The sequence below is a fragment of the Nesoenas mayeri genome (genome assembly GCF_963082525.1).
Source record: "Nesoenas mayeri genome assembly, chromosome: 26".
Taxonomy (NCBI): domain Eukaryota; kingdom Metazoa; phylum Chordata; class Aves; order Columbiformes; family Columbidae; genus Nesoenas; species Nesoenas mayeri.
In genome coordinates, this window is record NC_137552.1 from 5,333,823 (window position 1) to 5,358,481 (window position 24,659).

Here is a 24,659-nt window from a genome sequence, read left to right on the forward strand (position 1 = left end):
ACCAGATCAGCAGGTGGGTCAGTGTCACCCCCTGTGCTGCCAAACGCACGCTTGGAGCGGGACGTTTGCAGTGCCGCCACAGTGGATGTGTCCCTGTCCCCGTGCCGGCAGGCTGGCCTCACACCACCCCCTCCACAGCACCTACAGCGAACTCTCCAGCTGCACCCAGCTGCTGGCCCAGCTGCTCTCCTGCCCCTGGCCCTGCGCTGTCCTCGACACCTTCTTCCTGCAGGTCCATGCCGAATACTTCACCAACTGCACGGGGACTGGGACCCCCACACGGAGCGGGGTGCCCCCCGGGATGGCCGTGGCTGTGGCTGTGGGGCTCAGCTGCCTCGTGCCCCTTGCAGCCGCCCTCACGCTCAGCAGAGCCCGGAAAGGGGCTCAAACCCCAGCGGGCAGCTGCCTGGCCTCTGCCTGCCCCCCTGCCTGCGAGGGGCCGGCAACAGCCCTCCTGCCCCCTAGCCCTGGGAACTAACAGCAGGACAAGGGGGCAGAGGGTGACGGGGACAGGGCTGAGCATGGGCGGGGGTCTGGGTGTCCCTGGGCATGGAGCGGGTTCAATGGCACAGGGGGAGGCTGGGCCTGGGGCTCCGGACGCCTGCGTCTGCCCTGGGGTGGGGGGAGCATTGGAAGAAGGGTGCTGGGTCCTCACCTTGTATGGGCTGAGCCCCTTCCTAGACACCCCGGGGTGGGAGCAATGGGAATGCCAGGCTGGGGTGGGGGCGAGCGCAGGCTTTGGCTGGCAGCCAGCATCCCGTCCCTGCCCATCCCGTCCCTGCCTGTCCCCTCTGGATGCCACGGGGGGGCCACGCTGAGATCATTGGGTGTCTCCCTGGCAGAGGCTCCCACCGCCCGGCCGGAGGCTCCAGCGGCTCCAACAAAGAGCAGGACCAGGGGGGCTCCAACCCCGCGGCCCCCGGAGCGCCAGGGCCTGATGGCTTCCAGATGCAGCCGCTCGCCTCTGAAAGGTCCCGCGGTGCCCTGGAGTCGTGGCCTGGGGAGGGTCGGGCAGCTCTGCCAGGACATTTGCCGGGGAGCGCGACGCCCGGCGAGATCATCTTTCTGCAGCAGGGAGGGTCCCTCTGAGCTCAGCTCCATCAGGCTGCGATTGACGCCCGGGCTGTTAAAGGGGAAGCTTTGGCTTCGCACTCCGCCCTGGGCCAAAGGTGCAATGAGCTCAACCGGACTCAGCCCAGTCCTCAGGGCGCTGGGATCGTCCCCAGTGCGGGGGGACGTGGGGGGGAGCTGTGCCAGGAGTGGGGGGGCTCCGGCAGAGCAGGGCGGTGCGGGAGGAAGGCATCACGGCTGAGGACCGGCAACCCCGGCCAAGTCTCTGCCCTCTCCCCACCTCCCTGCCTGTGTTGGCCTCGCACCCGTGGGCCAGTTGTGCCGCCACCACTGTCACCACCTTTCCCTCCCCAGCCCCAGCAGGGGCTGCCCCGATGATACCGGCCATGGGGCAGGTGCCCGGGTGAGCCAGAAGCCACCATGTCGGGGCTATGGGTCCCCCTGCCCCGCCTGCCCGGGGACATTACGCTTCCCCGTCCACTCCCCCCGGCTGCCGGGCTGCCTGCCCTCCACGCAGGAGACGAGGGATTTCACAACCCAGCTCAGACAGGATTAAAGAGAAATACACAAGTAAACAAATAGCGGCCTCGTAAAACTGGACGTGCTGCGCGGGGAGCGGAGCCTCTGGGCCGGCGGGTGAGGCGCGGGGTGCCGGGGCGCGGGAGCGATGCCCGCGGGGGCCGGCACCGCGCGGCCGCGGGTCCCGCCGCGAGAGCCGCTTGAAAGCAGCGCTGAGCGAATCTCATTTTTCACACGTCTCCTGTAGTCAAACTGCCCCTGTCAGAGGAAAGGAGTTGCTTCCTGTTATTTCCATTGAAATACTTGTCCGGTCGTTAGCCGGCAGGATTTTGCAGGATGGCACTGTGCGCGCAGACGGGCTCCGGCCGGCTGTCCCGAGGGCTCCTGCTGCTCTGCGGTAAGTGCGTGGCGAGTGGCCCCGGGGACGCGGGAGGCTCAGCGCCTTTCACCGCCCCGCACACGGCCGCCCTACGGTGCTGGGGGCCCGGGGCCGGGGTCTCAGCTCAGTCCGGCAAGTCGGTACAGGGCCAGCGCTGAGGGTGACTGGGGTGGCCGTAGCCTAAGTGGCCAGGGGCTGGTGGCAACAGGCACTGCGGGGTGTCCCCCACCATCCTCACCCCTGATCTTTTTGTGAATGGCCCATGAGAGCGGCTGGGGAGCTCTGGATGGGACAGAGAGGGGTTGGACGGGGCTGACAGGGACCAGAACAGGGCCGGCTGGCCTTGCCACAGCCACCGTACCAGCCAGCAGCACCCCATGGCCAGTGCCGGAGATCGACGTGAGCAGCCCAGGCAGGGCCCGCCGGGGTGGTTCCCCACCTGACGGGCACCGTGGGACCATGGCCAAGGGCGGCTGGTGGTCGGGGTGTTTTCCTTGGGCTGTGGGGCTCTGGTGAGCAAGTGGCTGGTGGGACAGAGGGGACACATGCCCCACGGGGGCCATGCGGGGCAGATGGTGGGTGGAGGGGCTCTCCGACAGTGCCGCCGTGGCCAGCGCTTCCTCTTCCTGCCCCAGCGCCGTCCAGCTGCGACACAGCCGCCCAGGGCGACGGGGCGGCCCCCAGCGCCGGCTCCCCATGGGTGGGGAGCAAAGCTCACCCCTGTGCTGTGACCCACACCCCCAGACAGCCCCGTCCCCCACTGACCCCGTCCCCTGCCCTCTGCAGCGCTTCTGGGGACCGGGCTCTGCCATGTGGGTGCCGAGGCGGAGGGCTTTGGCCAGGACGCCAGGACGAGCCCGCCCGTGGCCGTGTTCAACTGGACAGCCCAGCTCGTGGGTGAGTGCAGGGCCGCAGGGTGACCCCCTTTCTCCTTGGCACATGCTCTCTGGCTGTCCCCAGAACAGGCTGGTTGTGCCATGGAGCCTTCCCTGGCGCTGGTCACGGCGGAGGCACCGGCAGCAGCCTGTCCCGCCGTGCTCCTAGCATCGCACCGGGGCTGCCGTGGGATCCAGCCCCGCACTGTGCCCGTGTCCCCTCATGGGGCCGGGTGCCAGGTGTCACCTGCGAGCAGGGACAGGCTGTGGCAGGGGCGCAGTGCCCGTGCTCAGCACCTTTCCCCTGCAGAGGAGACGTACACCAACATGACGCAGAAGTGCTGGGAGTTCTTTGTCAGCCTGATGAGGAACGTGACAGTGTCGGAGCTGTGCGAGTGGAAGGTCATCAGCAGGTACGGGGTGGGAGGATGGCTGGAGAGACCCTTTGGTGGGGGTATTGCCTGTGGCTTCTCTGTCCTCACGGCCACACGAGTGGACCATTTCCCAAGAGAGCAGAGAGTGATTGATGGGGAGACCTTCTGATCTCTGAACTGCCTGAAAGGAGCTTGGAGCCAGGGGGGTCGGGCTCTGCTCCCCAGGAACAAGCGCCAGGAGCAGAGGAAACGGCCTCAAGTTGCGCCAGGGGAGGTTGAGGTTGAATTTAGGAATGATTTCTTCCCCAAAGGGCTGTGGGGCATTGGAACAGGCTGCCCAGGGCAGTGCTGGAGTCACCAGCCCTGGAGGGCTGGACAGACGGACAGGAGGTTCTCAGGACATGGGGCAGTGCCAGGGGTGGGTTAATAGTTGGACTCAATGATCTTGAGGGGCTTTTCCAACCCAAATGATTCTATGTGGGCAGAGCCCCCAGGCTGTGCTTATGGGTCACCAGCTCCTGGTTCCAGGGACCCAGGGCCACCTTCCCCTCTGGCAGCTCCAGCTGGTGCGGGCAGTGGGTGCAGGACAAGCTGCTGGGTGCTGCTTGGTGCCACCCGGCGGGTCAGCGTCTCTGGTGTCTCCTGCCGTGTCCCCACATGTCCCCGTCCCTTCCCAGCACCCCGCTGCTCTCTCCCCAGGCCCTACAGCCTGCTGCAGGCCTGCCTGGAGGGCTGGGCTGACCACCTGCACTACGGCTACCCCAACGCGCTGGCCGAGCAGTACATCTTCCGCAGCCACCGCCGCTACTTCCACAACTGCACCCTGCAGCACCAGGTCTTTGACCCCCCGCAGGACGTGCTGCTGCCCATGATCATCGCCCCCATCTGCCTCATCCCCTTCCTGGTCACCCTGGTCATCTGGCGCAGCAAGGACGGCAAAGCCCAGGCTTAGTGCTGCAGCGCGGGGTGGCTGATTGCCCGCTGTCCCGCCTGCCACGGGAAAAAATGGGCAGAAAACGGGCAAAAAACGGGCAGTGGCAGCCCTGCACCCGGGAGCTGCCCCACGGTTCTGCCCCTGGGCTGCAGGGCCACCGGCTGCTTGAGCAGCTCCGCAGGCCCCGGGAACTGAGGTGCCCGGGGAGGGGGTCCCGGGGTTACTGGCACATCCTGGTTCCCGCTGTGCCGCCGGCGGTGCTTCCCGCCCCGCTCCCGGCTCAACCGCCGGCCCCGGGGCTGCGGATTAAACGCTTATTCCCCCATGCTTGGTGCTGGTTCTTCCACCGCCCGTTCCTGCCGCCAGCGCCGCCCCGGCACGGCCTCGGGGGGGCAGCGCTGGGCGCGGCCGGAGCCCCCGCACGCCTCCGCGGGGAACGGTCCCGGTGGCACCGGGGACCGGCAACCGGGCAAGGGCTGGGCCGCGGGGCGGGGCGCCAAGGGGGCGGGGCTTTGTGAGGGCGGGATGGGGCTCAAAGAGGGCGTGGCTTTCAAATGGGCGGGGCGGTTTGGGGCGGGGCTGCGTAGGAAGGCGTGGCCTCGCATGTGGGCGGGGCTCACCGGGGCGTGGTTTTGGCGAGGGGGTGGGGCTTAGTGGGGGCGGGGCTGCGTATGGGGGCGTGCCCTCGCGGGAGGGCGGGGCTCGGCGGGGCGGGCCGGAAGCGGCGCGGAAGGCGGCGGCGGTTCCGGCGGTTCCGGTGGCGGCGATGAGCTTCGCGTGGCCCTGGCAGTACAACTTCCCGCCCTTCTTCACGTGAGAGCGGGGCCGGGACGGGCCCGAGGGGGCGGGGATGGGGCCGGGGGGGAGAGCGGGGCCGGGCGGGGTGTACCGGGAGCCCCGCTGACCGAGCGGAGCCCCCGCAGGCTGCAGCCCAACGGCGAGACGCGGCAGAAGCAGCTCTCGGCCTGGTGCGCGCTGGCCCTCGCCTACAGCCAGCGGCAGCGCCTGCCCGCCATGACGGTGCGGGAGGCCCAGGACAGCCCGCTGTTCTCCAACCGCCGCCTGCAGCGTATCCTTTGGGGCCACCCAACCCCGCTGACCCCCGGGCCCCGCTGTCCCCTCGGCCCCGCTGCCCTCCCTCCTGCCGCCCCGGGCCCTCCCTCTCCAGCCTCCGTGGGTCAGAAGCTCCTTAACTCCTGCCCAGGGAAGCTGCCGTTGGAGTCCATCCAGGTGGTGCTGGAGGAGTTGCGCAAAAACGGTGGGTGCTGCCTGCCTGTCCGTCCGTCTGCCTGTCCGTCCGTCTGCCTGTCCGTCCGTCTGCCTGTCCGTCCGTCTGCCTGTCCGTCCGTCTGCCTGTCCGTCTGTCTGCCTGTCCGTCTGTCTGCCTGTCCGTCCGTCTGCCTGTCCGTCAGTCCGTCCATCTGTCTGTCAGTCCGTCCATCCGTCTGTCAGTCCATCTGTCAGTCCGTCCGCCTGCCTGTCAGTCCATCCATCCGCCTGTCTGCCTGTCTGTCTGTCCGTCCGTCTGCCTGTCAGTCCATCCATCCGCCTATCCGCCTGTCTGTCTGCCCGTCCGCCCGTCAGTCAGTCAGTCCGTCAGTCAGTCCGTCCGCCCGCCCGTCAGTCAGTCAGTCCGTCAGTCAGTCCGCCCGCCAGTCAGTCCGTCCGCCCGCCAGTCAGTCCGTCCGCCAGTCAGTCAGTCCGTCCGCCAGTCAGTCAGTCCGTCCGCCTGTCTGTCTGTCCGTCCGCCTGTCTATCTGTCTGTCTGCCCCATAGCTGCCGGGCAGGCTCCATCCCACCACCGGAACCACCACCTGGGGTTCACCCGACCCACAAACCTCCCTGCCCGCAGATTCTCAGGGTCACTCGCACCCGGCAGCCACACTGCGGCCTTCCGGGGGCAGGAGAGGCTGTGGAAGGGGGTGTGGGCTCAAGTATAAATGGAATTCTGTACACCTAGAGAGATATTTAGGAAAGGGGTGCTGGATGCTGAACAGGGGGGTGTCACAGCCCCAGCCTGACAGTGTTCAAGAAGAGACTGGACAACACCCTCAGACACACGGGGTGACCTGTGGGGTGTCCTGTGCAGGGACAGCAGTTGGACTCCATGATCCTCTGGGTCCAACGTGAGACCTTCTGTGATTCTAATTTGGCACAAGCCGAGTGCCCAGAGCTGCCTGTGGGTGTAATGTCTGGCCCATGTCATAAAATCTGCAGGTTTGATTGTTACTGTAAACTTGTGCTTTGGCTAAACACCTTTTCCCTATTGGTTTCAGGAAACCTGGAATGGTTAGATAAGAACAAAACCAGTTTTCTGATCATGTGGAGAAGACCAGAAGAATGGGGGAAGCTCATCTATCAGTGGGTGAGAACGTAGGGGCTGTCTCGCCCCGCAGACCAGGCTCTCTCTGTGTCGGGAGAACGGGTGGTATCGGCTGCCGTTTGTGAAAAAGGCCGCTGTAATATTTCTCTCTTGCTTCCTCGCTGCTTTTACGTACCCTCCTCCATTTCTCTCTGTTGCAGAGACGTTAATCGCTGTGTAAGGTGCAATTTGAGCAGCGGATGCACAATCACGGCTCCCACTGTGTTTCTCATTCCATAGTGAGCACAGAGCAGTGTTGCTGCGTTGTCTTCGTGCAGCACAAATCCTTATTGCGAAACACACCGACAGAAAGAGCAGAAGGGCACAGAAAGGAGCCTTTTAAGTTTCTTTATGTGTCATTTGTTGACTCTCCAGTGCCCCACAGTGTTTCCAGGCTGTTTTTGCTGAGTGCTGCCCACATTGCAGCTTGCACTGAGATGTGCGAGAGATCGCGTTGAGGACGTCAGGTCACACGATGAGACTTGCTACGTTGCTTTTTGTGTTTCCAGGTGTCGAAGAACGGCTTGACCAACTCCGTATTCACGCTGTACGAGCTGGCCAGCGGAGATGACACACAGAATGAAGGTAACATCACACGTTACGGTCCAGAGCGGCTTTTCAGAGCGCACTTGAGTGCGTAAACAGTTGATTGTCAGTTTATAGCCTTGTTGATTAAATACTTCAAAATTGCTTATTCCGGCTCGCACCGACCACCACTGGCAAACTCCGCTCTGAATCTTTTTTACCACTTTGCGTCTCCCTTTGTTATCACTGTTTATGTTTTAAACCGCCCCATGCTCTTTATCTGCTGTTTTGTTTTGATGCCTTTGAGGCTGCTGTGACTCATTCCCTTCTGCCTTGTTGACCTTCAGGCTTTGTTCCTGATGCAGCAAGGTGGTGATGAGCCCGGCGGTGCAGCCGTGACTCCGGATTTGCCGTAGTGTTACGGTGCTGGAGTCTGGAAGGTGCTTTCGGAGCCCTCCGTTCTGCTGCCACCAGACCCTGAATTATCAGCCTCTTTGTTTCCTGATGCGATTATCACCTCTATCCTTCCCTAGAGTTCCACGGCTTAGACGAGGCGATGCTGCTCCGCGCCCTGCAGGCCTTGCAGCAAGAGCACAAGGCGGAAATTATCACGCTGGACGATGGCCGAGGTGTCAAGTTCTTCTGACAGGAGCCCCCTCTGCTCCTCCCCGGCTGCTGACGTGGGTTTGGCCGGGAAGGTCCGCTCTCCTGGCCCGGTTTCAAGCCCTGACGGCGAGCAGCTGCGTACTCGGGATTTCTTGGGGGCAAGGAGAATCCGCGAAGCCTTCCAAAGACGTGACTTCTTAGAAGTATTCAGAGATCCTCTGTCTTTTCTCCCTGGTGATTGTGTTTGAGAGGCTAAAGCTGCTCTCGGTAGTTCTGAGCGGGGACCACCCAGAAGTGGAATATGGGACTGCTCCTGTTGCTGGTCCCCGCTCCTGGGAAGGCCACGGAGCGGCTGGTCCAGCTTTGGCCTCTAAGGGCATCTCCTTCCCTCCTGCCAGCCCTGGGTTGGGCTCTGCCGCCCCCGCTGCGCTGCCAATGGGGCGCAAACAAGCGCAAGGATCTCACCGTCGCTGCTGCGCTGGAGAAGACTGATCTGTGCAGCGGGGGGCGGAGGCCAAGGAACTAATTCGAAGTAATTAAAATGAGATGTATTTATAGAGCAGCCTGGGTGGTTTCTTTCCCTCTATCTCTGTTTTTCCATCAGAAACGAGACAGAGCAGCGAACCAGCTTCTTGCCCTTCAGCTGCGTTTCCTGACTGCGCTGAGTGAAGGCAGCAGCGTGCTGGGCAGGGGGTGGCCCTGCTGAGCCCCCGCGGGCAGCACGCAGCACAGGTGCTTTTAATCCGCACGCCGGAGCTGTGGGCTGTGTGTTCCCTTTGCTGCCTGTCTTCATTTTCCACGTGCTAATGGAAGCTCATGGGTTTGTTGCAGAGGTGGGGAAGCTGTACAGCAGCGGCTGGTGGAGGGGATGGCTGAGCTTTGAGATTCTCAGTGCTGATAACAGAGCACCCAGCTTGTCAGAAACCACGGCACAGGTACAGCAGAGAGATGGTGACTCCAGCACTGCCCTGGGCAGCCTGTTCCAATGACCCACAGCCCTTTGGGGAAGAAATTGTTCCCCATATCCAACCTCAACCTCCCCTGGCGCAACTTGAGGCCGTTTCCTCTCGTCCCATCCTATTCCTTATCTTTATTCAGCGCTTCCCAATGTTTGGTGTTGTAATCACGGGACTGGGATACCTGAGCCAGCCCAGAGCTCCTGCGCGAGGCTGCTCAGGCGCTGAGGCCCTTGGGCACTGGGTACAGATGAAGGAGATATAATTAGTAATTAGACTGCGCAGAGGGAGGGAGCGTGGCAGCCGCCAGCCACCACAGTCCTGGGAACAGGAGCAGTCACGGCTCTTCTGGTGCTTCAGAGCAAAGCAAAGGGCAGGGAGGTCTGTGGCCATGGAAGGTTACAGCTGAAACCCACCTGGGTTTGGGATTTATAGAGTTTAAAAGCCCAAACCTCCCTGTGCTCGCAATTGTACCATCATGGACTCGGTTCTGGCTCTGGCAGCCAGAGCTGCTTTTAAGCCTGTCCCCATGGAGGGGCTCGACACAGGAGGTGGCATTTGCTGAGCGATTCTCCCTGGTGAACAGTGATAGAATCCAAGGGAACGGCAGAAGACGTGCCGGGGAGGGTCAATGGGACATGAGGGAAAGGTTCTTCCCCGAGAGGTGCTGGACACTGAACAGGCTCCCCAGGGAGGTGTCACAGCCCCAACCTGACAGTGTTCAAGAAGAGACTGGACACCGTCCTCAGACACACGGGGTGACCTGTGGGGTGTCCTGTGCAGGGACAGGAGCTGAACCTGATGATCCATGTGGGTCCAGCTCAGGACATTCTATGGTTCCCATGGTGGGGAGGCTGGCACAGGCCCCCGTCTCTGGCCACTCTGAGGCCATTGCCACATCTGGCCAGGGCGATTAGGGCTCGCTGGCCACGGCGAGGCGGAGGCCGGGGCGCTGGCGCTGAGATAAGGCCCTATCACATCTCCACACTCGGATTCCGCTGGCCGGGGAAGGAGAAACGCAAAGAGGGTTTTTATTTAATGTGGCTCTTTAGGAGCAAGTGTTGTTTCAGTTTGATAAATTTATATGTTGGGATAAACTTGCAGGCGGGTTACGGGCTAAAGAAATCCTCCTGAGTTATCTGCCTGGGGTTAAAGGCATAGCTGAGGTTTGGGTGACATCTCGGGCACGTCAGGGCAAGGAGGGACGTGGCAGGAGGAGGGTGGGAGCTCCCATGGGTGTGGGGTGCTGAAGCCAATGCTGAAACAAGCCCTGGGTCACCCCCATCTGTGGGGGACACCTGCATTTGGACCCATCCCGGCCCCTCTGTGATCCTGCCCCAAGCTCTAGGATCAGAAGGGACAATTCCTGGCAGGGCTCACTGGAGCAGGGAGCTGAGCAAAGCTTTGATTCATGATCTAATCCCCAGGAAAGTGATTACACAGTCCCCTGTTCTCTTCCTGGCAGCCAAATGCAAGCGAGAAATGGGTTACGTCGCCTGATTGCAGCGGTTCCTCAAAGCCAAGGGCTGGCGCTGGCACCCGCAGCCCACAAATGTCACCCTGATAAGGGCCGGGGAGCTGCGGGCACCACTGCGGAGCGGGAACCTTCTGGTTTTGGGCCAAGCTGGTTCCAGCTCGGTGTCCCAGGCCAGGTCAGGAGGGGACCCTCCAGGCTCATGACCAGGGACAGCATTTGGGGGGGTCATTGGGGACCTTCTCAGGTCATTCCCCGGGGAGGGGTGGGAGGGCAGCCATCTGAGCAAACTTCACCCCAAATTTCCTCTCCTGTCTGCAGGGGCCTCAGCGGCACCGGGACACCCCCTCACTCCCCTGGGATCTCCCGAGGCATCTCGGTTCATGATGAAAACACTTGTTAAGGGGACAAAAACCTACCAGAGATCCCTGCCTGGCTCCTTGTCTCTCTCCAAGAAGCTGGGACATGTTTTAGCACCAGTGTCGGGTTAACGGTTCAACTCGATGACCCTGAGGGTCTTTCCCAGCCAAAATGATTCTGTGATTCTGCAGAACAACCGAATTGCCCGATGTGCCCCTGCGTGGGGCCAGGCTGGCGAGTGAGGACGAACCTGGCTGTGCTCCCAGGCCGATCCTCTCCTGAATGTTTCCGGTATCGTTGAGTAGAAACAATCTGTCCTTAGGGAAAAGAAATTAGCGCCGGTCTCAATTGCTTTGTGTTTTGTGTAAACAGGCTCGATGGGTAGAACAACCTCCTCGTTTAACCTGGGCACACAAGCAGCTCTTGTCCGGGCTCCTGGCTCGCACAGGGCTGACACACACGTTCGTATCTTCCTACTTGCATGACACTAATTTCGGGAGTTTGGACCAGAGTAAACGCAGAATAAGCTGCTGCTTGGGATGGTGCGGGCAGCGCAGAGGCTGAACCCGCAGCCCGCGGAGCGGGACGGGGCTTCTCCTGGGCGTGCTGCTCCAGAACCCAACTCAGGAGCTCCGAGGAAATGTCTAAACCAGACACTTTTCTATGGCTTGGGCTGCGCCGCCCCTTCTGGAGCCATCGCCCGGAGCCCCTCGGGGGGCGGTGGGCGCGGTGCGTTCCCTGCGGGGAGGAGAAGCCTCGGAGCCCCCGGCTGCGGTCAGGGCAGCGTCCCCCGGCCGGGGCCGAGCGGGGAGGGCGGCGGGGGCTGCCGGGGTGCGGAGCGCTCGCCCCGGGGCGCTGCGGCAGTGCCGGGCGCCCGTGGCGCTGCCGGTGCCGGTGCCCGCGGGCGGCGGCGGGGCCGGTGGCGCAGCGGCGGCGGGGGGGCGGTGGCCGCGGCGGGGGCGGGCCCGGGCGGGGCGGGGGCGGTGCCGCCGGGCGGGGCCGCGGCCGGTGCCCCGGGGCCGGGACTCGGCGCTGCGGGGTCTGCGGCGGCACCAGGTGCGAAGCTGCGCGGGAGCGGCCGCCCCGGGCCGGGCTGAGCCGATGCTGGCGGCGGAGCTCACCGGAGCCATGTCCCAGCCCGAGGCGGAGCGGGCGGGAGGCGGCTCCGCGCCGGAACCGGAGCCGGGGCTCCCCGGACGGGCTCCGCACCGCAGCCGCAGCTGGCGGCCCCCGGGGCGCGACTCCCGCCGCTCCTCCTTCCGCTTCAACCGGCGGAGCTCGGCCGAGCTGGAGCTGCTGGGCTACCCGGCGCCGGACGAGGGGCGCGGGGGGTCGCCGCCGCCGCCACCGGGCGCCACCGGGCGCCGGGAGCCGGAGGAGACGGAGAGCGAGGAGGTGGAGACGCGGGCGGTCGCCACCTCCCCCGACGGCCGGTTCCTCAAGTTCGACATCGAGATCGGCCGAGGCTCGTTCAAGACCGTCTACAAGGGACTGGACACGGAGACCACGGTGGAGGTGGCGTGGTGCGAGCTGCAGGTACGGCTGCCCGCGCCTCTGCCCCTGCCTGTGTCCTGCCTGCACCCTGCCTGTGTCCTGCCTGTGCCCATGAACCCTTGTCCCGGGGGAGGGGGCTGCAGAAGGGGCCCCTTCTCCATGCATTTTCCCTGGCATGGGCAGCCACCCCTGAGCCCCTCTGTCTGCCCATGTGGGAACCGCGGGGCATGTCCCCTGGGCTGGAGCCTGTCCCAGAGAGCGTGGGGACCCGAGATCCCCCGTTTCTACCAGGCACATCAGCACCTTTCTGCAGCCGGGCTGGGGCTCCGCTCGCTGCCCGGTGCTGTGCCCGTCCCCACCGGTGCCTGGCGGGGCTCTTGGCCTGGGCCCAGCTTCTCTGCTTAATGCCGCTGCTCCTGGCCCTCCTGCCCGTCACGTGCTGTTTTCCATTTGCCTTCTCGCTGCTTGCGCTATGGAGCACACCGGGGTGCCCGTGCCATTGGTGCCAGTTTCACTCCAGGGCTTTACAGGTGGATCCAGGACCGTCTGCTGGCGCTGAGCACCCCACTGTGTTTTCAGTGTCCCCCAACTTGCAGCTTTCCCTTTGGAAGGGCAGCGAGGGCAGCGGTGCCCGCTCTGGCGCCGGCCTCTGCACATGCACCCGCACCAGTGCCGGAGCTGCCCCGGGCTTGTGTCCGATAGCCCTCGGTGTGCGCCGGGGCACGTGTCCGCAGCGAGCTCCCATCACAGCAGGGTACAGCGCGACCTTGGGGCGCTCTGCCTGCTTGACCTTGGCTGAAGCGGTGCCTGTGGGCACCTGCGTGTGGTTTCCGCGATGCTGCCAAGGGGCTCTCTGCTGGGAGCACCCAGACCTGTGGTTTTCCTGGTCTCTGAGCAGCACATCCATCTCCTCACTGCCCTGCAGCCTGGCAGAGCGATGCTGGCAGCGGGATGCTGGGGGCAGTGGTGAAGGTGTTGCCTCTGCAATGCCTTTTCCCACTTGTCCGTGGTCTTGGCCATGGAGACACCGGGGAGGGCCGTGCCTCGGGGCTCCCTGTTCTCCTCGGAGCCCCTGGGGAGGGGCTTTGGCAAAGTCCAAAGTCTCCAAGAGGCTCCTGACTCTGGGATCGCTGCTGGGGCTGGAAGGTCCAAGTCCTTGTTTACACAGAAAAACGTGCCTTGCGAGTTCATTGTCTTGTTCCTAAAACCTTGTTGCATCTGCAGGCAGCTGCCAGGGCTCAGTCCTTGGGGCGGCTGCAGCCCAGTGGTGCAAGAAGAAGGTGCTGAGCTCGCAGCGAGTGGTTTCTGGAGGGCTGACTGTGGCCTCTGAGCGAGGAAGGTGAAGTCTTGGGCCTCCGCCTGCATTAGCGCGTTGCACAATCGCTTCAGTGGCTGCCGAGAGCCAGCTCAGTGCTCCCTCCCTCCTGTGGCCCTGTCCGAAGGCTCTGTGTGAGTCCCGTGTCCCTTCAGGCAGGGGGGAAGCACCGGCCGGTGGCTGGCGGGGACAGGCTCTCCTTGGCCAGCCCAAGATCTTCTCCAGATGAGTCAGCCGTGCCTGGCACGTCCCGCCCGGCTGGCACATCCGTCCCTGGGGTCTCAGCCCCTCGTCACTGACGTGCCCCAGCTCCCTGCACTGGCAGCCGGCACTCGGCTCACCCTGCCCTCCTGCTCATCCCCGTGACTGCGCCGTGGGGTCCCTGTCCCCAGCTCCTGTGCGTCGCCTGGGGTGGGATGCAGCCCCCGGTGCCCGTGCTGCAGCCTGGGGGCAGCTCTGGTGTCCTATGAGGTGGCTGTTGGGGGACAATACTCACCCTCCCAGGTGGAAGAAAGAGGGTCAGGAAGCAAAAACGCTCCCGTGCCCCCAGTCCTGTGCCCCTGCACCGCGAGCCGGCCAGGCTGGGGGGGGCTGGAGCTGCGGGAGCCACTCACTTGGCCCCCACGAGCTGGTGGGGAACATGTATGAAGAGCCCGAGCTCCTGTCCCATGAGCATCCCGTGGTGCTGAGACTTGGTAGACCTGGCTCCCCGCCACCCGCTGTCACCCTCCTAGATGGAGCTGAAACCCCCCCAAGGGCCTCAGCACCTGCCCCCCCATACTTCACCTCCCATCTCCCTTCCCCACCCCATCTCCCTTCCCCACCCCACACTCAGCTCTGTCCCATTGCTCTTTATCCAGTGTCTCTTGTCCCAAAACCCACGTCCCACGAGAGGCTGAGAGCACAAGCAGCAGACTTTTTTAAGTTGTTTTTTTTTTTTTTCAGCAATCATGCAAAGAATCAGACACTGTGACACAAATACGGGATTTAGAACCGCAAATAAAAATGGTTGTGGTTCTGCCCTTTTTTAAAAATAGCTTTGTCCTGTGTCTTTCACAGTTCTCCTTTTATTACCCTTCAGTTCTAAATGAGTACCTAACCGCAGCCCTGACCTGTTCTGGTCTGGAGAGCCTCGGCCAGCTGCTCCGATGGCTCCCGATCCCAAATCCCAGCTTTCCATGCCGTCCATTTCCCTCCCAGGCCATTTTTGCCTATCCCCTGCCTTCCTGTGGGACCCCTCTGGGGACGTCCCATCCCTGTCCCCCCAGCCCTGAACGCAGTGTCTGTCTTTACCTCCCGCCCGCGTCCCGCAGCCCCACCAGGACCTGTTTGTGCTTTCCAGCTTTAGACCCGGGACTATTTCTGTTGATCGGTGTTGCGGGTGGTGGGGACGGAGGAAGCGGGGAGGGAACCAGAGGCCCGGAGCGGGATGGAGCTGTGAATACCTGCCCGTGAGCGGTTTTCCTGTGGGTCCCCTTGGCGAGCGCAGCCTCCCCCAGCCCCCTTGCCCAGGTGACCTCGGGCTGTGGAGCACTTTTCTTCCTAAATTCCTGCATCTTCCTCAAATCCTGTTCATGGCATCGTCCCAAAATCCTGTCCATCGTATGCACAACCCATCCTGCCTGCGCTGTGGTTGGGAATCGTGCTCTGCCTGTCCGGGGCATGATTTAGGTTATGGTTGGACTTGATGACCTTAAGTGTCTCTTCCAACTCAAATGATTGTGTGATTCTATGAACTGAGGAGCTCAGGGGGGATTTGCTCAACGGGGGGTCCTGTGGGCTTGAGAACGTGTGTCTGTGCGCATACACGAGGTCACCGCTCGCCAAGCGATGGGGACAGACCCGTGGCGAGGAGCGGGACATGGAACCCGCTGCTGCTGTGGTGCAGGCGCTTCTGCCAAGGGACTGGGGGGCTCAGGGCCACTCCACAGCCGGGCAAGACCTGTCCTCGGCCACCGAGCCTGTCCCTCCCTCCCATGCTGGCCTCGCTTCCCGCTGTTGGCCGTGCAGGGCTCCCCGGCAGCCAGCTCCTGGCGCTGGGACGGGGCTGGAGCGCTGCCACCCAGCTCCTCGCCCATCCCCAGCGTCCTCCTCTGCCCTGTGCGAGGTGCCGCTCGGAAAGGACACGGTGTCCCTGCGTGCCGTGCGGGGCTCTGCTGGCAGCCCTGCCGGCCCTGCGTGAGCTGCTCCTGCGGCCGCGCTGGGGCCGGATCGGGTCCCGCTGCCGGTGCTCGGTGGAACCGGCTGCCGCTTCAGTCATGGCTCGTGTTGCACCGGGGAGGTTGAGGTTGTATCTGGGGAACAATTTCTTCCCCAAAGGGCTGTGGGGCATTGGAACAGGCTGCCCAGGGCAGTGCTGGAGTCACCAGCCCTGGAGGGCTGGACAGACGGACACGAGGTTCTCAGGGATGGGTTAGTGACAGGGTGGGCTAATGGCTGAACTCGATCTTGAGGGGTTTTTCCAACCAAAATGGTTCTGTGATTCAATGGATGGCGCCGGGTGAGCCCAGTGGTCCCGGCACATGCCGAGATGAGCTGGGCGTCTCCAGTCCTTGCTCCGGGCACCCCAGGAGAGGTGGCCTCATGCTGGGCATTCTCAGGGGGTGACATGGTGGGGACTATGCTGGGACAACCCCTCCAAGCAGGGTCCCCTCTTGCCGAGCTGGGAGAGCTGTGACCACCCATAGCTCCCTCCCTGCCCCTGTTCGTAGCCCGTGTTGGCTTCCCCATGCCCGGGCTGGTTTGCAGGACAAAGTGAAGCCTCCAGGCTCCTCAGTGTGGAGCAGGGGGCCGAGGGGTCTGGGCAGGGCGGCCGGTGAGCTGCGCAGGGGCTCCGGTTGCTGTTTTCCTCCCCGGGTATGAAAGGTCCCATTCATCCTGCGGCAGCCGGGCTCAGGTTCTCCTCTGCGCCGAGCTGGTCCCTGAGCGTGTGTTCAAAGCAGAGGGGATTATGGAGCAGCTCCAGCCCAGCCGTGGGGCCGGCTGTGATGCAACAAAACTATTACGAAAGCTGCCTGGGGCTGATGGATGGATGGCGGCTGTTGGCCAAGGAGCCCCGCACAGCAGTGGGAGCGCGGGGGTCGCCTGCGGCAGTTTTTATTCCTTGTCCCCTGGGTGTGGGCTGGATTGGGGGGTCCCAGCTGGGTGTCTCCATGCTCTGCAGTGGCCCTTTGGGGTGCTGGGCTGTGGTGGAGCCGTCACAGGGGATGCTGCTCTGCTGCTGCTCAGGGTGGGATCCAGCTCCATGGGGGTCTGGCTGGCTGGCTCCCCCCTTTCTGTGCCCTGGAGACATGTCCCTCCAGGATGAGGGGTCCTGGTCCTCCCCGCTGGCCCCGGCTCTGCGCGGTGCCCGTGTCAGCGCTCGGCTTCGGTTTCCACTTTAATTAACTCGAGCAGAAGGAACATGGAAAAACCTGGGCTGGAGCCGCCCCCCCCCGCGCTCCCCAACAAAGGCCCCATTGAAGCGGCCCCGGCACCCGGCCATGGCGCTGCCCAGGGTGTCCCAGCGGGGAGAGGGGCTGTGCTGGGAGGCAGAGGGGCTGTGTGGGGCACAGTGTGGGGCACAGTGTGGGGCAGAGCCCCTGTGTGTCCCCTGGGCTGGGTGGGGGTCCCCATACGGCGCTGGAACCTTTGTGCTGCGGGACAGCAGATCTGAGCCCGGCTCTGCACCACAGCAGCCCCTGCTGCCTTGTGCGTGGGGAGCAGGGACAAGGACATGAGGGTCTCTTGTAAGCCGGCGCATCCCCCTGCGCTCGCTGGGGACCCCTCGTGCCCCCCTCACCTCCAAACTCCTCCTGCAGACACGGAAGCTGTCAAAGACGGAGCGGCAGCGGTTCAGCGAGGAGGTGGAGATGCTGAAGGGGCTGCAGCACCCCAACATCGTCCGCTTCTATGACTCCTGGAAGTCGTCTGTCAAAGGCCAGATCTGCATCGTGCTGATCACAGAGCTCATGACATCCGGCACCTTGAAAACGTGAGCGGGGACCTCCAGGTTGGGGTGCTCAGGGGAGGGGACAAGTCTGCAAACCTGGTGAGGCCACATCTCGAATTCTGGGGTCAGTTTTGGGCCCTTCGCACCAAGAAAACCCTTGAGGTGCTGGAGCGAGTGGAGAGAAGGGAACGGAGCTGGTGAGGGGCTGGAGCACAAGTGTGATGGAGACTGAGGGACCTGGGGGTTCAGCTGGAGAATAGGAGCTGAGGGGAGACCTTCTGATCTCTGAACTGCCCGAAAGGAGCTTGGAGCCAGGGGGGGTTGATCTCTCGGGCAGGTACCTGAAGCGGTTCAAGGAGATGAAGCTGAAGGTTCTGCAGCGCTGGAGCCGGCAGATCCTCAAGGGGCTGCACTTCCTGCACACCCGCTCGCCCCCCATCATCCACCGCGACCTCAAGTGCGACAACATCTTCATCACCGGCCCCACCGGCTCCGTCAAGATCGGGGACCTGGGCTTGGCCACGCTCAAGCGAGCCTCCTTCGCCAAGAGTGTCATAGGTGGGTTCTGTGTGCTGCTCAGGGGTGGCAGCGGGTGTTTTGTTGCCCTGGGGGTGCTGAGCCCCCTGGCTGCCCCCAGGCACCCCCGAGTTCATGGCACCAGAGATGTACGAGGAGAAGTACGACGAGGCGGTGGACGTCTACGCCTTTGGGATGTGCATGCTGGAGATGGCCACCTCCGAGTACCCCTACTCCGAGTGCCAGAACGCCGCCCAGATCTACCGCAAGGTCACCTCGGTGAGCGCCCCCGGGTTGGGCACAGCGCCGCGGTGCTGTGGTGGCGGATGGGGCTGGGGGGACAGAAGGATGGAACCGTGCAGGTCTCGCTGCTCCCTGAAATGTGTCTCTGTGCAGGTTGTGCAATACTAGACGTAGTCTGGGTGGTGAGAGGGTGCTGGGCTTGGCCAGACCCTGTGTCCCTCACCCTGTGTCCCTCACCCCAGCGCCTTAATGGGGTGGAACGGGAGCGGGACGGCTCAGCCACCCCCTGCCCGGGGCTCCATGGCTGCCCTGGCTGGTTCCTGCCGGCTCCTGCCTGCTGGGGTGGAAAAGCAAAGCCCTGGGGGCATCCTGGCCCTGGCTGCCTGTGCAGGGACACATGGGGACCTGTGCCGGGACCCAGGTCCCCACGTGTCCCCCACTGCGATCAGGGGGAGCTGGGGGCCACGGCTGCTTGGGGATTGTCCGTAGGTCCTGCAGCTGCCTGGGGACCATCAGTGAGTCCCATGGCCCTGCAGAGCCCGGGTGCAGCCCCAGAGCCCCAGGAACCCGGCGCTGGGACGGGGCAGGCACAGGAGACACCGACACTTGTCACCCCCAGGGCCTGAAGCCCAGCAGCTTCTACAAGGTGAAAGTCCCGGAGCTGAAGGAGATCATTGAGGGCTGCATCCGCATGGACAAGAATGAGAGGTGGGGAGAGGAGCGGGGTGCTGGGAGGCAGAGCCAGAGCCCCCCCAGCCCCCAGCCCCACGCTGAGCTGTGTCCCTGCAGATACACCATCCAGGACCTGCTGGAGCACTCCTTCTTCCAGGAGGACACGGGGGTGCACGTGGAGCTGGCCGAGGAGGACGACGGCGTCAAGTCCGCGCTGAAGCTCTGGCTGCGCATGGACGACACGAAGAAGCTGCACGGCAAGTACAAGGACAACAACGCCATCGAGTTCCTCTTCGAGCTCTACAAGGACGTGGCAGAGGAGGTGGCCCAGGAGATGGTGGGTGCAAGGACAGAGGAACCCTGGCTGCCGCAGGGTCCCTGTCCTGCCATGTCACCAGCCCCCTCCCATCCAGGTGGTCCTGGGCTTTGTCTGCGAGGCCGACTACAAGCTGGTGGCCAAGGCGGTGCGGGACCGCGTGGTCGCCATCAAGCGCAAGCGGGAGAAACTGAAGCGCGCCCGGGACACGCAATCCCCCGCAGAGCCGGAGCAGGAGGAGCTCAAGTCCCCGCTGCCACCCGGTGCCCCCGCCACGGTCACCCCCAGCTCCGGGGACTTCAGCAGCACCTTCCCCCCGGAGCCCGAGGAGCCCGAGGCCGACCAGCACCAGCACTTCGCCTACCGCCACACCAGCTACTCCTCGGCCACCTGTGCGTAGGCGGCGGGCGGGGGGACAGCAGAGTGACACAGGGCGGGGGTCCCACCAGCCGTGCCGTGCGCCCAGCCCCACGGCTGGGGAGGGGGCTCTGGCTCCAGCCGTGCTCACACGGGCGTTTCTCTGCAGCCGACTGCGAGACCGACGGGTACCTGAGCTCCTCCGGCTTCCTGGATGACCCGGCCCATCGCAGCTTCTCTGCGGGGGACTCCACCAGCCCCCCGCCTGCCCGCCCCCTGCGCTGCTTCCCCACGGTGAGTGGGGACCCTCGGCGCTGTTGGGGGTCCCAGTGGCCGCAGCACCGGCTCACACCATCCTCTCCCGCAGAGCATCGCGGTGCAGCTGCCCGGCGAGCACCTCCATCCCGCCAGTGGCTTCTCCTCCCCGGTGGACAGGTGAGGATGGGGGGACCCGGGCAGGGGACAAACGGGGAGCACGGGGGCTGGGAACGGCTGTGCTGATGCTTCCCGCAGCTACGCCTCGGATGTGGCGTCCGGCATGAGCGACGGCTGCGAGGGGCTGTCGGCCAGCGAGCAGAGCAGCAAGCTGCCGCCCAAGCGGGCGTCGGGGAAGCTGCTGCGGCGCCGAGCGCGGTCCCGGCTGCGCGTCACCAACGTGAGTGCCGGGGGTGCCAGGGGGCGCCGGGTGGGTGCGTGTCCCTGTGCTAAGCCAGCTCTGTCACCCGCAGATCTCTGACAAGAACGACCGGGTGGTGGAGTGCCAGCTGCAGACCTACAACAACAAGATGGTGACCTTCAAGTTCGACCTGGATGGGGACAACCCCGAGGAAATCGCGGCCGTCATGGTGAGCGCGGGGTGGGGGGTGAGGGTGGGGGGTCATCCCTGGCCGTGCTGGGTGCTGAGCGGCCCCTCCGCCCCCCCAGGTCCACAACGAGTTCATCCTCAAGTCGGAGCGGGACGGCTTCATCCAGCGCATCCGGGACATCATCCACCGCGTGGAGACGCTGCTCCGCAAGGACGGGCACGGAGCCACCGACCTGCCCGACAGCCCCGAGGCCGAGCGCGGCCCCGGCAGCCGCGTGAGTGCCCCGTCCTGCTGTCACCCTGCCCGGCGGAGCCGCCAGCTCCTGTCCCTGCAGTGGTGGGGCTGGGGTGGGGGGTGCAGCTCAGCCTGCCCGGGGTCGCTGCCCCAGCACTGGGCTCAGCCACGTCCCCCTCAGCAGGTGGACCTGCAGCTGCAGGAGCTCTCGCGCTCCATCTCCTCCTCATCCTCGCTCAGCGGTACGTCTGTGCCCCGCCACAGCCCTTCCCGTCCTCCCCAGCCCCGGGCAGGGTGGGTGATGTCCCTGGCTGAGCCCAGGGGGTGTCGAGGGGACACACGTCCTGCCTCAGCTGTCACCCCTGTGCCGCAGACCTGGGCTGCACCAGTCCCAGCCTCTCGGTCCCGTCCCCCGTCCTGCCAACGCTGAGCAGCTCCCCACTGGAGAACGATCCCGCCAGCCCCACGGAGCCCCCGGCAGCCCCCGAGCTGCAGCCGCCGCTGCCAGGGCCTCCCGCAGGTACCAGCCCCGGCACCTCCATCCCCCTGCGGTCACCGCCACGCCACGGCCGGTCCCTCGCTGCCGCGGGGGCTCGTGGAGGTCAGGGGACACTGCTGACCCTCCTCTGTCCGCAGGCTCCCTGCAGACCTGGCCCCTCGTCTCGACGGCTCCGTCCTGGCTGCCGGTGTCGCCGGGGTTCCCGCAGACCCCCCCAGGCACCCCGGGGGAGCCCGTTCCACCCACCCTGCCGCTGTCCCCGCTGCCGTTCCCCACCTCCCCTGTGCCCAGCAGCCCCCTGAGCCCCCCCGCAGTGACCAGCACGCCCTGGTCCCCCGCTGCTCCCCTCCTGTCCCTGGCCAACGTCTTCTCGCTGGCAGTGATGAGCGTGGCGCACACGCTGCTGCCCGCCGTCTCCTCCATCGCCAGCTCGGGGGGGCACCTCTACTCCCCGCTGCTGCCGCGGCCACAGACCCTCGTCCTGGGTCCTCCCCGCTTCGCCTACCCCGACCCTGCCAGCATGGCCAAGCCCCCTCCAGCCCACGGTGGGACCCTGGAGTCGGTGGGCGCTGGTGTCCCCACTGCTGGGGGGGCTATGCCGTTCCCTCCCCCGGCAGCAGCCCCGCCGAGCCCCATGGGGAGCGGGGACATGGGGAGCCCCCTGCCACCGCTGAGCGTGTCCGCGCCAGGGAGCCCCGAGAGCGGCGCGGTGAGTATGGGGGGTGCCACTCAAGGTGTGGTCAGTGCTGGGGGGCTGGGTTGTCACCGCCCTGGGTGGGGACAGGATGCCCCTGGGATGTTGGGAGGGCTGAGTGGGTGGTGGGTTCCAGGGCATGGGGGAACCAACAGGGGGGCCAGGGGGTGGCTGATGGTGCTCGGTGCCCGCAGGCGCCACCTGGCTCCCCCCAGCCCGGGCACCCCCTCATCATCTCAGAGTCGCCAGCCTCCGGGGAGCCCAAGCTGCAGCTCTCGCCCATCAGCGAAGGTGAGGTGGGGACAAGCCGAGGCTGCGGTTGTGTCACCGCAATGTCCTCGTCAGCCCACACGCCCCCAACCCCACCCTGCCCCTCCTGTCCCTGGCAGAGGCCAAGCCCCAGATCCTGGGCCGGTTCCGGGTGACACCAACCAAAGACCCGGTGGTGACGTCCCCGGTGCCGGGCAGCAGCGATGGCAGCAGTGATGGTGAGCAGCGCAGCGTGGGGCCGGCAGCCAGCGGGTCCCCCCCGCCTGCGGCCCCGGATACGGGGGACACCTCGAGCAGCGACTCAGACTCAGCGCTGGAGACGGCGGCACAGGACCCCGAGGCCGAGGAGGCGACGGTGGCACCGGTGGAGAGTGACCGGGATGTCCCCATGGAGGACGAGGGTGCGGAGACCACGCCGCAGGCTGTGCTGAGCCAGGTCTGGCTCTCCCGCAACTTGTCCTACCTGAGCAGCGACGACAGCGAGAGCGAGGACGAGGAGATCTGGGAGGAGCTGCAGAACCTGCGCCAGAAGTGAGCAGCCCCACGGAAAGAAGCGGGGGAGCAGCCGGGGGGCAGCACAGGGAATCCAAGAGCGGACAGTTCTCCCCACTTGCCCCAAATCAGGGATGATTTCCCCTCCTCGGAGCCCTTGGCTTGTCCGGGAGGACAATGTCACCTCCCTGGACACCGTGGTTTGGCTGGGAGGACAGTGTCCCCTCCCCAGCAACCCTCATTTGGCTGGGAAGACAATGTCTCCTTCCCTGGTTTGGCCAAGAGCACCACATCTGCCTCTCCAGAGCCGCTGGCTTGGCCAGGGGGACAATGTCCCCTCCCTGAAGCCCGTGTCTCAGCTGGGAGGACAATGTCCCCTCCCCATGGGCCCTGTCTCACCTGTCACCCCCCCCGCAGGCACCTGGCCGAGGTGCAGGTGCTGCAGAGCGCGCAGAAGAAGGAGATCGAGGAGCTGTACCTGCGGCTGGGCAAGCAGCCGCCGCTGGCCATCGTGTCCCCGGCCGCCATGCTGTCCAGCCGCCAGCGCCGCCTCTCCAAGGGCAGCTTCAACCCCTCCCGCCGCAACAGCCTCCAGCGCCTGGAGCTGGCGCAGCCCCCAGGTGACACTCCAGCTGTCCCCCATTCCCTCCCGCGGCTGGGAGGGGGGTCACAGCCCCGTGCCCCCGCTCAGGGCTGGTTTGTCTCTTCGTCTCCGCAGGCATCATGCGGCGCAACTCGCTGAGCGGCAGCAGCACCGGCTCGCAGGAGCAGCGCCCGAGCAAGGGGGTGACGTTCGCCGATGATGTCGCACGGATGGTAAGTGTGGGGGGACAGGGAGGGGAGGGGACGCTGATCCCGCTGCTGGCGCCCCCGCGGTGCTCCCAGTGCTCCCCAACTCACTGCTGCTTCTCTCCCCAGTAGCCAACTGGCCGGGAGTGACTCTGAACTACCTCAACCAAGTGCCTGCGGCGCGGGGTGAGCGGGAGCCCCAGTGCCGGCCCCCCCCCCACCCCACACCCCTTGGCCGCCGTCCTTTATGGCTTTAATCCCAGCTGAACTCGCGCAGGCAGAACCGGGCCCTGCCCTGAGAAGCACCAGCCCCCATTGCATCCCAGTCATCATCCAACCCCTCCAGCCACCCTCCCAACATCTCCAGGAGAACATGTGGGGGCCCTGGGGCTCTCCCGCTCGCTGCCACCCTCATCTCCCTCCAAAGAATCTCCCCTCTGCCCTGTAACGTGACAGGAATGGCAGCAGGGGCACTTTGTTATGAACTGGTGTCTGGAAAGAGTTTTCATAAATACGAATTAAATACCAACGGGGTCTGTGAGTGTTTGTCCAGCGGGACTTTGAATCGTTTCGGTCAGAAAAGACCCTCAAGATCATCAGGTCCAACCATTAACCCAACACTCGCACTAAACTGCGTCCCTAAGGCTTGTGGACACTGTCAGCGCTGTGATAAAAGCAAACCAAGATGATGAACAGCAACACAGGGAACTGCCCCATCCCCGCACACGTCGGGGCGGCGGGAGACCCAGAGCTGGGCCACCAGCTGCGTTACCAACAGGTGCTGACGGTGGCTCCAGACAGGGTGTTTATTGCGGGAAGGGATGGGCACCCGGGAGCGAGTCCTCGCTGCTCTCCCGCAGAAAAGCGGCTCCTCCGGGGGGCGCTGCCCGCAGGGGGCGCCGCCCCGAGCCCTGCGCAGGCCCCGACCCCCGCGGGGGGGCCGCCCCGCGCCCGGGCCGCCCCCCTGTGCGCCAGCCCCGCCACTCGCTCCCGGCTCCGGCCCCTCCGCGCTCAACTCGCCGCTCCCTCCGCCCGCGCCCGGGCCCGCGCCCGCGCCGCCTCCGCCTCCTGCTCCAGCTCGTCCAGGAACCGCTCCTGCGACACCGAGTAGAAGGTGTAGCCGTCTGCGGGAGCCGTTAAGGAAAACAGCGGGCGCGGCCCCCCCGGCCCCCCCGGCCCCGCTCCCCGCAGGATACAGATGCCCAAGGCCACCGCGCCGATGCCGAGCGCCAGCAGCACGTTGCGGCCGCGGAGCCGGCGCTGCAGGGCCCGCTGGCGCTGGGCGCGCTCCACCTGCGCCATGAGCAGCCGCTGCTCGGGGCTCAGCCCCGGCTCCCGCGCGGGGTCGATGCGCTGCGCGAACGCCGCCTCCCCGCCCGGCTCCCGCGGCGCCGCCATCTTCCCCGCCCCGCCGCTTCCGCGCCGCGTCCTGACGTCACATCCGGTGGGGGAGGGCTGACAACCGCGGGGGCGGCGCAGGAGAGCGGGGCGTCGAGTGATTGGCTGCAGCCCGGCGCGTGGCCGAGGAAGGGGCGCGCTCTGATTGGCGGAGCGCGGTCCCGTGACCGGGAAGGCGCTGAGGCGGGGCCGCACCCG

At 65.1% G+C, this 24,659-nt stretch overlaps 4 protein-coding genes across 6 annotated transcripts; 3 read left to right on the top strand and 1 right to left on the bottom strand.

Moving 5' to 3' along the window:
• Positions 1-1,913: 1,913 nt before the first annotated feature.
• RAMP2 (receptor activity modifying protein 2) lies at positions 1,914-4,170 on the top strand (the record flags this gene model as incomplete). The annotated part of the gene is made up of 4 exons (XM_080359898.1): positions 1,914-1,987; positions 2,756-2,866; positions 3,155-3,257; positions 3,918-4,170. Exons 1-4 carry the CDS (start codon positions 1,927-1,929, stop codon positions 4,168-4,170), a joined length of 528 nt encoding a protein of 175 aa, XP_080216024.1. The 5' UTR covers positions 1,914-1,926.
• A 681-nt stretch (positions 4,171-4,851) lies between these two features.
• On the top strand, positions 4,852-8,204 carry VPS25 (vacuolar protein sorting 25 homolog). The gene is made up of 6 exons (XM_080359914.1): positions 4,852-4,965; positions 5,076-5,221; positions 5,357-5,410; positions 6,429-6,517; positions 7,024-7,099; positions 7,573-8,204. The coding sequence occupies exons 1-6, from the start codon at positions 4,919-4,921 to the stop codon at positions 7,683-7,685; spliced, it is 525 nt and encodes a 174-aa protein (XP_080216040.1). The 5' UTR covers positions 4,852-4,918; the 3' UTR covers positions 7,686-8,204.
• Positions 8,205-11,449: 3,245 nt separating this feature from the next.
• Positions 11,450-23,592, top strand: WNK4 (WNK lysine deficient protein kinase 4). Of its 3 annotated transcripts, none has more exons than XM_080360065.1 (20): positions 11,450-11,971; positions 17,045-17,217; positions 17,513-17,733; positions 17,813-17,970; positions 18,554-18,642; positions 18,724-18,943; positions 19,020-19,314; positions 19,449-19,573; positions 19,647-19,714; positions 19,793-19,934; positions 20,008-20,124; positions 20,204-20,359; positions 20,501-20,561; positions 20,693-20,839; positions 20,956-21,527; positions 21,707-21,803; positions 21,902-22,313; positions 22,692-22,894; positions 22,993-23,090; positions 23,193-23,592. In XM_080360065.1, the coding sequence occupies exons 1-20, from the start codon at positions 11,537-11,539 to the stop codon at positions 23,193-23,195; spliced, it is 3,792 nt and encodes a 1,263-aa protein (XP_080216191.1). In that variant the 5' UTR covers positions 11,450-11,536; the 3' UTR covers positions 23,196-23,592. The 3 variants fall into 3 exon arrangements, with proteins under 3 accessions (XP_080216191.1, XP_080216189.1, XP_080216190.1); XM_080360063.1 differs by having other exon boundaries at positions 23,196-23,592; XM_080360064.1 differs by having other exon boundaries at positions 20,504-20,561; positions 23,196-23,592.
• A 263-nt stretch (positions 23,593-23,855) lies between these two features.
• COA3 (cytochrome c oxidase assembly factor 3) lies at positions 23,856-24,481 on the bottom strand. The gene is made up of 2 exons (XM_080360066.1): positions 24,260-24,481; positions 23,856-24,187 (listed from the first exon to the last, which is right to left on the bottom strand). The coding sequence occupies exons 1-2, from the start codon at positions 24,459-24,461 to the stop codon at positions 24,075-24,077; spliced, it is 315 nt and encodes a 104-aa protein (XP_080216192.1). The 5' UTR covers positions 24,462-24,481; the 3' UTR covers positions 23,856-24,074.
• Positions 24,482-24,659: the final 178 nt, after the last annotated feature.

Excerpts from the sequence above, each read along its gene's own strand:
- VPS25 (XM_080359914.1), top strand. The coding sequence starts at position 4,919 with ATGAGCTTCGCGTGGCCCTGGCAGTACAACTTCCCGCCCTTCTTCAC. Across the intron at positions 4,966-5,075 it reads AACTTCCCGCCCTTCTTCAC|GCTGCAGCCCAACGGCGAGA; the intron begins GTGAGAGCGGGG and ends GAGCCCCCGCAG. Across the intron at positions 6,518-7,023 it reads GGAAGCTCATCTATCAGTGG|GTGTCGAAGAACGGCTTGAC; the intron begins GTGAGAACGTAG and ends TTGTGTTTCCAG.
- WNK4 (XM_080360063.1), top strand. The coding sequence starts at position 11,537 with ATGCTGGCGGCGGAGCTCACCGGAGCCATGTCCCAGCCCGAGGCGGAG. Across the intron at positions 17,218-17,512 it reads ACATCCGGCACCTTGAAAAC|GTACCTGAAGCGGTTCAAGG; the intron begins GTGAGCGGGGAC and ends TCTCTCGGGCAG. Across the intron at positions 19,935-20,007 it reads CCCGGCTGCGCGTCACCAAC|ATCTCTGACAAGAACGACCG; the intron begins GTGAGTGCCGGG and ends TGTCACCCGCAG.
- COA3 (XM_080360066.1), bottom strand. The coding sequence starts at position 24,461 with ATGGCGGCGCCGCGGGAGCCGGGCGGGGAGGCGGCGTTCGCGCAGCGC. Across the intron at positions 24,188-24,259 it reads CGCGGTGGCCTTGGGCATCT|ACGGCTACACCTTCTACTCG; the intron begins GTATCCTGCGGG and ends CGGCTCCCGCAG.